At 40.4% G+C, this 13495-nt stretch overlaps 1 protein-coding gene across 1 annotated transcript in view; it reads left to right on the top strand.

Moving 5' to 3' along the window:
* The window catches only part of LOC141981924 (macrophage mannose receptor 1-like), a 63838-nt gene that overhangs the window by 25273 nt on the left and 25070 nt on the right, over positions 1–13495 (top strand). Inside the window, exons 10-18 of the mRNA XM_074943544.1 lie at positions 212–327; positions 1410–1558; positions 3295–3494; positions 3917–4038; positions 6380–6467; positions 8651–8795; positions 9604–9639; positions 9740–9909; positions 11143–11210. Coding sequence (XP_074799645.1) covers positions 212–327; positions 1410–1558; positions 3295–3494; positions 3917–4038; positions 6380–6467; positions 8651–8795; positions 9604–9639; positions 9740–9909; positions 11143–11210 — 1094 coding nt within the window. The remainder of the gene's footprint in view (positions 1–211; positions 328–1409; positions 1559–3294; positions 3495–3916; positions 4039–6379; positions 6468–8650; positions 8796–9603; positions 9640–9739; positions 9910–11142; positions 11211–13495) is intronic.

The following is a 13495-nucleotide window of genomic DNA, read 5'->3' on the forward strand; positions in this document are numbered from 1 at the left end:
GTCCCTACATACGTCCAGTCAAGGCATTTGTGGTCCCTACCACTGTTTGATTATCACATTATTTTTTTCTTTCATTGTTCCTTAGTTTAACTTCACGGTTGGGTACAACTTTAATATAATTTTTTAGAAGTGTAGTGGACAGTTATTGTGTGCTATGTCATTTCACAATCTGACAATAGCTCGTGTGCATGTCTGCTGTTTATGTTGACAGGGCTGGATAAGACATGGTTTTTACTGTTACTCAGTCGGACAGACATCTGCGACATTCTCAGAAGCAAAGAAAATCTGTGAAGGAAACAAAGGTTACCTAGTCACTGTGAAAGACAGGTATGAAAAAGACTGCCTTTGCTTTCAAATGTGTGAGCAGGATGGAAGACCGGAAGGAGGTTCCAAACTTGTAGTCAGTAATGACTGATGCATGTCAGGTGTCATTCATTGACTGGCAATCGCATTGTGGAGTTGAACAAGATTGCACCAAGCAGTGTCACAAGGAACATCAGAAGGCAATTGTACTATCAGTCCTTGTTTTAACAAAAAAGTAAAAGATGGTCAAGCTCCTGTTACTACCTATCTGCAGTACTGCCAACCCCCAAAATTAAAAGGTCAGCAGTCAGGCCCACCAAAATCATAAGATTGGCTAAAAAGGAAAATCTGAAAAATAATACATTTTGGGTACTATTTATTTCTCTTCCAGTTTTTGAATCTTTGAGGTTTAAATTTTCAATCTTTTATCTGGAGGGCTAGAACCTTTTTTATTATTCTATTTAATAAAAGCTGAAATTCTCTCATAACATAATGACTCCAGAAGCTGGGGCTTATCTCACGACTCATGATAAAATTGCCGGAGTTGGGGACACTGTATCTGTCCATATAAGGGATGCATACAACACCCATCACCTTGGTGTCACAGCATTTTATGTACTAGAGTGGTACTGTGACATGCTTGATGCCACATTAACTTAGAAAAGAGTCTCAGTCCTGTGACATAAAATGGAGACCATGGTTCTTGAATTCCACCTGGGGCAGCTATTCTATGACATAAAATGTTACCTTTGAAAAGTATTAGGCTTTAGCTGAGGAACTGCTTGTAACATGCAAGAAACAAAGACAAACCACAACACACTACAGTTAAAACTACCCTGTTGTGCATTGTTTGTTTATTTATATGCTGAATAAATAAAATCTGCAAATCAACCCAAGTATTGCAGCTTAATTCTCTTTATTGCACAGTACAAAAGAGGAAAGGAATTATTGTAGATTATGAAAGTATCAACATTTGTTTAGGATATAAATTAATATGCCATTATAATATTGCCAACATTTGCATTATGACTGATTTCATGAAAAAAACAAAGTATGATAAAATCTTGGTTTAAAATTGATTTGACACTTATTATTCTCCTTCCCAGATATGAACAAGCCTTTCTGACTGTCCTGATTGGGTTCAATCCCATGAAATATTTCTGGATCGCTCTTTCAGATGTTGGGGAACAAGGGACTTTCAAGTGGGCTGATGGTGAAGCAGTTCTGTTTACTCACTGGAATTCAGGAATGCCTGGTATGCGCTGCCATGCTGTGTGGTGGGTAGCACGGGATGCATGTTTTGTCGGTTCTCTGGCAGCTCCAAAAAAAGATCAGTTTGGGTAGAACTGAATCTGAATTTTTGGAAAATCGACAAAGTACATGTTTCATTTAACCCAAAACATTTTGTTTCTGGGCATTTTTAAAGGGCTAGGTTCACAAAAGAGCTAGAGGAGGAGCTGGTGTGACCTCCCCCCACCCAAAAGCCACTGGTTAGGGCAGTCACCTGGGATGTGGGAAATCAAGTTCAAATCCCCACTCTGGAGCAGGGATTTAAATCCAGGTCTTCTCCATTCTAGGTGAGTGTTCTAACCACCAAGCTGTAGGCTGTTCTTGGAAGCGGCTTTCACAGTCTCTCCTGTTGAATCTGTTCCTGGGTCAGAGGTAAAGAGTGAGAATGACTTTACAGCGTGGTTGTTAGAGCACTCCCCTGGGAGGGTAGAGACTCAAGTTTAAGTCCCTACTTCAATTACTATGTAATCTTCTACTTTCATATGGCAACTTGAAAAGTAACATTAAAGGTCAATGTCCACGTTTGTTACCCAAGTTTGTCATTCCGGTGCCATGGAATGAATCAAGGCTATCCCTCCATAGATGGATCATAGAGAAGCAATTCATTAGATGTTCCATGGTTTGGATGTCCTCCTTGTTAAGTGCTTTGGCATGACCAGTGCCATCAACATGGCAACTGAACACTGATCGATGGTCTAAGAAGCAACTCAGCTGACTATTTAATTATTTATACAAATTAGAACTACTTCAGTGGGAGAGACAGAGAGAAACCCATCCCAGAATAGTGCATGAACTGATGGTTAGGGCACTCAGTGGGGACTGGGATTCAAATCCCTGCTCCGAAAGGGGATTTGAATCTGGGGCTCCCACATCCCAGATAAGTGCACTCACCATGGGGCTAAAAGTTATAAGTGGAGCACCACCACCACCTTCTCCACTGGCTATTTTGTGAATATGCCTAAATCTCTGTGTGAATTTAGCTTAAAAAAAGGGGGGGGGGAATTTTGGCCGGAACTATTCAGTGAATTCATGTTACATTTGTGAATTGTTTCAGGTCGACCGAAAATACTTTTTTCAGCAAATAAATTATTTCTTCTGAAAAACTTTGCCCAGCTGTCAGTGTGGGGACAGCACCTCTGGAAATCGGGCACAAGGTGTCACATGGTGTCTTTCTAGACATCTAAAAAGTGAGGGTCTCAAAATTAGAGAACATTTCTGAAGGTCTGCCAGCATAAAACTAAAAAATTTGCAGACTACATTATTGAAATGATTTCATTTGTACTAAAAATAAATACATCAGACTGGATATGCTAGAAATACCTTCCTAATAGACTATATGGAAATGCTGCTTCTGATGGACATTAGCTTTCCTTAACTCATTTGTTACTTGGGGATTTGAAGTTGGCTCGATCCAGCTTCTATATTTGTTAATGAAATTCTATATAACTTCTTCATTAAGTCTCATGATCAAAGTCACGACTATTTATTAATTTTTGTATTTATTTACCATAGCTGCTGGTGGGTGTATGCATATGGAACATGTAACATTGAGTGATTTTGACTCTGCAGCAAAATTTATAGCCGCCACTTGATACATTTAAGAAAAATAGAATAATAAGTACATACTTTGGGAAGAGATCATTAAGTTAATTCAAATAAGACTCTTTTAATTAGTTTTGTTTTCTTTTGTGTGTCATGAAGGAAGGGAGCCAGGCTGTGTTGCCATGAGAACTGGAACTACAGCTGGATTATGGGATGTTGTGAACTGTGAACAGAAATCAATGTTTCTCTGCAAACAATTGGTTGAGGGAGTGACCCCTCCTCCTGTTCCAACAACAACTCCTGCCCCCTCATGCCCAGATGGATGGCATTCAAGTGCCCACAGTAGCTCATGCTTCAAAGTAGGTGTTAAACTCCTGAACACAAAGTACTCATGCTTTCTTATAACTGCATAAAGCAGATAAATTTGAAGAAACACTTGGCTTCAATTGACCCAACAGCAACTTGCATTTACATAGCTCCTTTTATCCTCAAGGATACCAAGCATTTCCCAGTGGTTTAGGACAGAAAGTGAGGAAGAGCACCATAGTCAATTGAAACTACAGTAGGGATTCTTAGAGACTCAGAGAAGGAAGACTGGATGAGGCTGCAGTAACCAATTTCAAGAGATGAGCAGGCATAGACCAACGCTTTGGCAGCAGTCACAAGGCAATGGATGAATGTAGGCAGTGTTAGACAGGGAGACTAAGATGGACCATAACAGATGTTTTTTCTTAATTTCTATGATGCCCAGCACAGTCTTTAATTGTACAATTCTCTGTAGCATTTTCAGAATGGACGAAAACATATGAAAACATGGATTGAGGCTCGAGATTTTTGTAGAGCTATAGGAGGAGATCTGGCCACTATCCATAGTGAAGAAGAGCAAAATATAATAAATGGCTTGTGAGTATCTGCATTGCCCTTATTCCTTCACTTGAAATTTATTCCATGAAAATAACACAAAATATCCTTTCCGAAAGAGGTCATTTCAGCTGAAAATCTATGTGTCTCTATCATGGTTCTTATTCAAATATAAACATTTGTGTTGCATTAAAAAGAGTGGGGGTGGGCTTTGGCAGCATTTGAACTTCATATTAAACAAAATTGGGCATCAGATTTCTGATCTGTGCGGATTTCTGAGTGTCATTTGGGAGTTTCTAAATGTTGGTCCAGAGTTAACTGAAGGTAGTACAGCAATATATCCGAACAACAGACATACATTTTTATTATTATTGTTTATTATTTATTGACCATACTCAATAATATGGTAGGGAGGTGACAGCGAAAGACAGGGCCCTGCCTTTGGAGATCTTACAGTCTAGACTTTAGATATGATACTGTAAGTGAGGGTGATAAGTAAAGGGTGAAAGTGTTTTAGTAAAATCATGCAGTTACTCAGTTTAGCCATCTGTACATCTTTGTGGTTCTGATTTTTTTTCTCATTTTTATTCTCAGATTTTCATACTAATTTTATATGTATGTGAGATTGCAGACATAAGGTTTTTGAAGGGATTTGAAAGAGGAGATGGGGTGGCTATGCAAACAGGCATTGAGAGGTGTTTCCATGTGTCAGGGCAGAAGGTATAGGGGAGTGCCAAAAAGGCAGACTCAGATGTACTCTCTGGGGCTAAGTGATGTAGGCTCTTGAAAGTGAGGAAAATTGGTTAGACTTGCTGTACAGATCTATGGGGAGCTAGGAGTTGATGGCTTCAAAGAGGTAGCAGTGGAAGAGATGATTTTGGCAGAGCATTGTGAGTGGACAGGAACAAAGTGGGTATCAAAACAACTGGCAAGGAAAAGGTTGCAATAGTGAGCTGTAATTAGGACCTGGACCTAGAGTTCACCATTATGATAGATAGGAAGGGATTTTTAAATGAAATTCTGTGGGAAGCAATAGGCTTTGTTGTGGCTTGGATGTTTGGGGAGGAAAAAAGGAAGGTGTCAAAGATGACGTTCAGATTGTGGCCCTGTTTACAGGGAGGAGGATGGCGTAATCAACCAGAGCGGCATTCTTGGGTACTGCTGAAAATTTGGAACTCTGCATTTTTACCCATGTTGAGCTTATGCAGATGATGAGTCATCCAGGATGAAATGTCTGAAAGACATGGAGGAATGTGACAGTGATCTGTAGGAAATAGATGCAGTGTAGAGATGATCTAAAATGAACAACAACAAGAAAAAGAATGAGAGAAAACATTTCAAATCCCTTTACATTCCACAGGTTTGGAACAATTTTTCATTTATTCGATTTTTTTCATGAAAATTATAAAAAAAAATTGGTTTCAAAATGTTCATTTTGGAAAAAAATTCATTTTCTCAGTTTTTTTGGCTTTGGTTTTCCTGCCCTCTCCTCCCCACTTCTCTTTTTTCTTTCCATTAATTTTTTCTCCTCTTCCCAACTTTTTAATTTTTTTGCTACTGGAAAAAGGGAAGGGGGAAGGAAACACAGAGATCTGGAGGAAGGTAGAATGAATGGGATATTTTTCTTGGTTTGTTTGTTCTGATTTTGTAGAATAAATGAAAAGTTTTGGAAAAAAAATTTTTTTTACACATTTTTATTTTGAAACAGGGCCATTTATCCGCACAAAATATTTTTCATTAGAAAAATTTCAATCAGATCTAGTTCAATGAGTTAAAGTTTATATTTTGGGCCTGTCTGTAATTAAATAAGTGGATGAACCATTTTTAAATAAAAGAGTAGTTCATATTGCACAAGGATCTTTTCTTAGTTAATAAAGGCAAAAAACCAAAAGAGAGACTAAGAAAAATATTTAGGCATAGACCATGCCAAGCCTCGTATGTGTGCATGTAATTTAAGGCTCTGATCTGGCATAGCATTTAAGCACATGCTTAACTTTAAGCACGTGAACGTGAGTAGTCCCATACTCACATGCTTACGTTCTTTGCAGGACTATGGCATTAATTTGCATTTACCACTGCATCATTGTAGGTGGTAACTCAGCAGTTGGGGCCTTTCCTGCAAAGCATTGTATGACTCGACCTACTGCCATGTGCAGTCCCAGTATATTTTGCTGGGGATGCTGGAAATTAAGTAAGTAATTTAAATTATCATGTTAGGGAAGCAAAATATTTCTTATGTCTTTAGTGCATATTAGAGATATTGAATAGAAAACATTCAAACTTATAGACATGCTGCAAGTCCTAAAATGTTTTGTGTATAATGATATGCATGCTTTGATTTATATACCATCCTCTCTTTCTACATTTATATATAATATTTTAGGGAAAGAGCTCATGTCCATAAATCATACTGGATGGGTCTGAGTGCCTTTGATCCTGATGGAGGGTTTACTTGGAGTGATGGCTCTCCAGTGAGTAATTCATTGTTTTGCACCAGAGTTGGCTTTCTGAATTTATCCTATTGTTTTTATGCAGTCTTTACTCAACCTATTTCTGCTTCTGCCCTCCTTCCACCTTAAGCTACCCTGTTTGATCTCACAACAGCATTTACATGAGGCAATATATCTGTTACTCACTATTGCAGGATTTTTTACAGTGGCAGTTGATCAGTGATCATCACAATTGTAGCTGCATAATTTAGTAGCTTTAAACAGCTTACTTCAAGCATTATTTTCTTTGCATAAGCACTGAAAGATTTCTTACTGCTTTGGAAAATCTAAAACTTTGCCAGGGCCATGAAGAGATTGCCAACCCTACCAGCTGGAGCAGATGCAGAACTTGGATTCTTTGCAATAGTTGATGTCTACTATTTGGGGCCTTATAGAGAATATTCAGTGTCTTAGTTTGCAGATGGGGCCAGGGAGTGTCTAGTACAAAGTACAAGATTTTGCCCCACTGAAGAGGTCACATTTGGGAAGGGGCAGGAGCCCTATTGCTTGGGATGCTTTCAGCCAGATGACAAAGCACTTGAAAATACTCAATAGGGAACAATCCTGCACTAGGCCCAGGGGAGGATGTGATAGAATGCCGGAATAACAAGGTTTTCTCACCTCTAGCTTCTCTCATTTTCCCTGCTTTGCTGAAAGGTCCTCCTGGGGTGTGGCACTGCTCCCCCAGAGTGCAGGCCTCAGCTTCCTCCCCACTCCATTCTATGCATTAACTTTCCTGTCACTCCTCCAACCCTTACTATTAATATTGTTGAATGTTTATATTGAGGAAGTGCTAGAGGCTGTACAAAGAGATGGAATGTGGCCATGGTGTTTGCACCCTGGCTCTTGTGGTGACAATGGAACAGAAATGGCACAGCTCCAGCAAAGAGAGATTGTTACAGGCAAAAGGCCGAAAATCACTGCACCAAAGTCCCCAGTGTATGCTGGGAACTGTGGCTGAACTGTTTTCAGAGCTGGGCTTGGCTGGATACTTTCTGAGACATCCCAGGATTGCCTCGGTTTTTAAGTTGTTTGTCTGGGTTGCTAATGGCTCCTGGAAGGACTTCTGTGAACAGCCTAGTTTTCCATGTACTGAGTAGTATCAAACCCAGAAAGGGGATGCTGAGCTCAAAGTGCTTTGGAGGATAGGTTCATTAATGGCTATTAGCCAAGATGGTCAGGGATGCAAACCCATGATCTGGTATCCCTAAACCTCCTCCAACTGCTAGAAATTGAGACTGAACAACAGGGGATGAATCACTCAATAACTGCCTTGCTCTGTTCATTCCCTCTGAAGTGTCTGGTACTGGCCATTGTCAGAAGACAGGACACTGGGCTCTATCGACCATTGATCTGACCCAGTATGGCCAATCTTATGTTCTGAGTACCTTTCATGGTAGCCCTAAATAGAGTACATTTGAGTAGTCTAGTCTGGAGATGACTGTCTAGCTATGGTGATCCCTGCATATAAGAGGAAAGGTGCCAACAAAGATGGTAAAAAGGCAATGCCCAAAAGTCATGGCAACCTCATTCCATCAAAATTAACCAACCAAAACACATTGGCTCCACTCATGGAAGCTTTATTTCATCCTAGCAACATCTGAATTTGTTACTAAAACAATTTTTGTAACATTGTCGAAAGACTGGAGACTCCCTAATTGGTTCTGTTTGTTTAAACAAAACAGTTTGTACAAGTCTCTTTGTCTTAATCTTTTACTTACTGTTATAAATCATTGTATATCACAGGTCCAACTAAGCTTTTGTTACCTTTCGCCTATTTAATAGACTGGAATCAGCAAAACCTAAACTGGAACTATACCACCCAAAGTTAATCTTGGGTTGAATCATCCAAAGAGACAACCCCCTCCCCCATCCCAACAGTAGCAAAACTAGGCCATTGCCCCACGTTGCTCCATCTTTGTAGCCCATGTCATGGCTGGTATCTTTGTTGATAGGGGCTAGCAGAGCTGGAAGAGTCACAGAGTGTTCCTCCTTCACCTGGCAAGGACAGAGTATGCTGTTTCCCTAATAGTCCCAGCCTTGACTGTACCAATGGGTGCGAGATTTAAGGACTGAAATGAAACTGGGTCCCTCTGCCCTTGCAGAGCACAACCATTGTTCTTCTTTGAAAGGAAAATAGTCACAGAGTTGTGTTTCTACCAAAGGTAAACTATGAAAACTGGGCAGATGGAGAACCCAATAATTATGATGGAAATGAAAAATGTGGAATGTTCAATGGATACACTGCCATGCAGTGGAACGATATGTTCTGTGAAACTTTGGGTGACTGGATTTGCCAAATAAAAAAAGGTAGGATGACTTCCTTCTTTAATTTAGAATATTAAACACAAACAGTTGAGTCAGTTTCATGGACTGTTCATAAGGCTACATGCAAACAGAGCAATGTAACACAGTGGGTACAAAGTGGGAGGTGGTAATTCAAACCTCTGAATTAAATTTAGACATACAGATGATCAAAAGGCTCCCTTCCATTATGACTATGACCATGACTTCACTCGCTCTTCTTGGCCTGATGAAGAGACCACAACATAGCAGGGTCACCCAGCTGATAGTGCCAATTTAATGAAAAACTCTTGGCTCTCTGAAGGGGCTGGGAGGATTCTGAATGCTAACATCTGTTAGCTGTTGCAACTTCCAGACTTGATGGAAAGTATTTCAGTGAAAAGATATTGAAACCTAGTGTGTGCTTGAGGACATCAAAACACTTTATTCATTTCACTCTAAATGGAAGACACCGCTTCACTCTAAATAGGAGTCATGGATTTCATCACCTGAAACATGTTTTAGGACACACATTTTAAAGTAGCTTATGGTCTATACTTCGTATTATCAATATCTGAAATCCTACTTTGAGGACATGAATATGTTCTTTAAGCTTAACCATTGATTGGGCCTAAAATGATATTTTGTTGAATATTAAACATTGTCATATGTTCTTATGAATTGTATGTCAATACATGGAAAATGTATTAAATAATGCTGGGGTTTATTTTCTTATTCCACATTAAAATGATAATTACTGTAATAATAAATGTCATGGACAGAACATGCATGAGATATACAACAGATTCAGATTTGATTTGATTTTATTTTACAGGAGCAACATTAAAACCTGAACCAAGTACCACATTTGGTAGGTTTTGTATTTCCTGTTACCAGAAAAATGTTACCATGTAATGATTCTAACCTGTTGTAGAGATACCATACATGTGTCTTCATTATTTATCTTGCAGAATATACATATAAAGTCAGTGAAGATGGATGGATTATATATGAGGACAAGGCATACTATTTCAGCCATGAAACTTTGCCTATGGAAAAAGCCCGAGAGTACTGCAAGAAGAATTCTGGAGATCTTGTTGTCATCGAGGGTGAAAGTGAAAGAAAGTTTCTGTGGAGATATGTAAGAAACATATTTACTATTTCAGAAATGGGTAATGCAGTGCAGCACACCCAGACACTTCTCACAATCCGCTTCTGAAACATTGTAAAGTGTGCACTGTCATGCCATATATCTGCACCACCTTGTCAGGCTCTGAAGGTAACATCCAGCAAGGGTCAGGGCTTGTTTGCACCTGGAAATGTACTGAAATAAGTACTCTGGAACATTTATCTTGGTATATTTCCAAGTGTGGATAAGTCCTCAGCTTCTTTACAAGAAGTTTCAGAGTAGCAGCCGCGTTAGTCTGTATCCACAAAAAGAAAAGGAGGACTTGTGGCACCTTAGAGACTAACAAATTTATTTGAGCATAAGCTTTCGTGAGCTACTGGCACCTTAGAGACTAACAAATTTATTTGAGCATGAGCTTTCGTGAGCTACAGGTCACTTCATCGGATGCAGTCCACTCACGAAAGCTTATGCTCAAATAAATTTGTTTGTCTCTAAGGTGCCACAAGTCCTCCTTTTCTTTTTACAAGAAGTGAAATACAATGCAAACTAACTGTTGCTAGCTTCTAGAGCTGTTCCCTTTGTTAAACTCAATAACATTTTGACGGAATTAGGGATGCAAAATCTGACCTTGAGTTACTGAGCTATCAGCACATGTAAAAATTTTGAAGTGGTACAACCATGGGATGCAAGGGATCTGCTGAAACCTCATTCCATATAAAATCATGGAGTCACGGTCTTGTTCTGAAAGAGGCTTTTTCTCTGCTATTTTGCAACATAAATTGTGGTGAGGTAGAGGAGGAGAAGGTGAGCCATGGATTTACCATTTTAAAGGATTTTAACCCAGACAACTGAGACTTAGAGTTGGTTGGGAAATTATTTTTTGCAGCAAAACAAAGTATTTGGTATGTTTGTCAACAATGTTCTTTGCAATTTTGTTGAAAATCTAAACTCTTTCAAAATGTACTTTTGCTTCATTTTAAAATTTGCCAGCCTGGCAGGTTTTCTTATATCCTACCAGCTTTTCCTCTGCTTCATTTTCATCCCGCTCTACTTTTCTTTTTTACTTTAATATTGGCAATCAGGTGAAGGACTTGTATTCTTCAGATATAATCCATACTATGGCAAAATGCCTCCACCATCAGCAAGTTAACAAATCATTTGCTGACTATGCATGCTGTACAATAGGCACGAAACCAGAATTACATTATGTTATTACATTTAATTAAAATTTTATTTTTGTTTTAGAGCTTCTATTATGACTTTGGGGATTGCCTTTATATTGGTTTAAGTGTGAGCCTTGATAAAAAGTTTAGGTAAGTAAACAATGAACATCAGGCTTGTAGAACATAGTACAAGTATTGTATTTAGCAAAGCTGTCCTTAAAGGGGTTATTACAGTTTCAATTTCAAAGGAGGGTGGGGGTAAAACTTGTTTGGGGCTCAATCTTGACACAACATTTCCAGAATATAATTTTTTTATTTAGAAAATAAATAAAAACATGTATTTTATAGAAGTTAGTTAGTGGATAGACAAGAATATTTAAAAGTTCAGCAATTTTGTTTGATCTGCAAAATTGTTTCTGCAAAGATACCCGTCTCAGCTAATCCCCACTCTTGGATCTGTACCCCTGTGCAGAACTCAGTTCCAAATTCTAATCAGTTGATTCTCAGCAGTGAGCCTCTTGCATCACTCCCTCTTACTTCTCAAAGGGTCAGATCTTTTCTGGCTGTGGTTGATTACGCGTCTCTCCTGTGATTCCAACTGGCACTCCTAACCTCACCTCCACGATGCTTCATCATGTGGCTTCTCTGACCCTACATGCTCTTCAGGCTTTGATGTCGTCTCCTTACTTTGTTGAAAATCTTTTTTCTAGTTTCAGATTTTCACCTGTACACTAATTCTCATGTCTTGTGCTTCTGGCATAGTCAACAGTGCTGAGGCTTCATCTCCTTTTATTCAAAACCTGTGCAGCATAGATGGCAGGTATAATAGGCCAGGGGAGGCTAAGCCTCCCCTGCAGCGCAGCCACCAACTCATCAACTTTGAAAGTGTGGATGCCTGGGCCATAGTGGCCCCACCTGCACTCTGCCCCAAGGCCTCCTCCTACTTCTTTCCTGTGGCCCTGCCTGCGCTCCACCTCTTCCTATCCCTGCTGCGCCTCTCCCACGAGGCATCCGCGCTTGCCGAGTCCCTCCTCTCCTCCATCCCCCTTCCTTGAGGTGCTGGCCACTCACTGAATCCCTCCCCTCCTGCATGGAGTGGAGGGATGCAGCGAGCAGTGGGCAGTGAAGGTCTTGGGGGAGGGAGATAGAGCGATTCAGTGAGTGGTGGGCGGGGGGTCTTTGGGGGAAGGGGTGGCGGCAGGCAAGGACTCAGTGAGCAGCAGGCGGGGGCACCTTTGTGAGAGGGGAGATGGAGGAGGAGAGGGACTTGGCAGGTGGGGTGGGTCTTGGGTGGGTGGAATGACTCAGCGAGCTGCAGGTGAGGGGGCCGAGTATGAGCAGAGCCAGGGGTGGAGTGTGGGTGAGGCCTCAGGGGAGGAGGTGAGGCCATGATGCAGGTACCAGGGGAGCTTCCGGCACCTGGGCCAGCCTCCCCAAATGACAGAGCCATGCGACGCCCATGTTGTGCAGAATGTCTTTTCCCCATGCTGACATTGTTTCCCTGTATATTAGCATTCCAGCTTTGGCTCCAGAGTTCACTGTGAGCCATCAGAGACAAAACTTAATATCTGTGAGCTCACATTCCTTACCTAGAAGGTTATTTTCTGGTGGCAATGGTTTCAACATCTAGAGCAGCGGTCAGCAACCTTTCAGAAGTGGTGTGCCAAGTCTTCATTTATTCACTCTAATTTAAGGTTTCGCATGCCAGTAATACATTTTAACATTTTTAGAAGGTCTCTTTCTATAAGTCTATAACATATAACTAAGCTATAGTTGTATATAAAGTAATAAGGTTTTTAAAATGTTTAAGAAGCTTCATTTAAAATTAAATTAAAATGCAGAGCCCCCCGGACTGGTGGCCAGGACCTGGGCAGTGTGAGTGCCACTGAAAATCAGCTCGCGTGCTGCCTTTGGCACGCATGCAATAGGTTGCCTAACCCGACCTAGAGTGAATAAGCTACAGGCTTTGTTGACTTATTTTTTTTCCTACAAAATTCTTCAGTGATTGTATGGACAGCCCCTGAATTTCTTCCAAAAGTGTTGGTTAATTATATTTTCCCATGTCAATGGGGATCCAGGAAGTCTTTCTCTACTCCCAAGGTCTGTGTTTTCATACATCTTTCTTTGTCCATCTATGGCCATGGACCGAGAGACAAAGTGTTATGGTGCCATCTACTGGGACATTTGGTTATGAGTCACAGTCACTCAGAGCCTCATCTTTAGCCACTCGCTCCACTACTCAGGGTGGCTCATTTGTGCAGATGGCTTTATTTGTATGACTTTCATTAGCATTAATGGAAGTCCACTCATGGACAGTAGCTCTAGCTGCAGTCCTGCCTTTTGGAGCTACTGCTTCGTACACCCACTGTCTGGGCAAATTACTTACTGGAAATTCTGTTTGCTGCAGTCTATTCTTCTGCCATCCTGTGTTTCAC

This window comes from Natator depressus, chromosome 2 (assembly GCF_965152275.1).
Source record: "Natator depressus isolate rNatDep1 chromosome 2, rNatDep2.hap1, whole genome shotgun sequence".
NCBI lineage: Eukaryota > Metazoa > Chordata > Testudines > Cheloniidae > Natator > Natator depressus.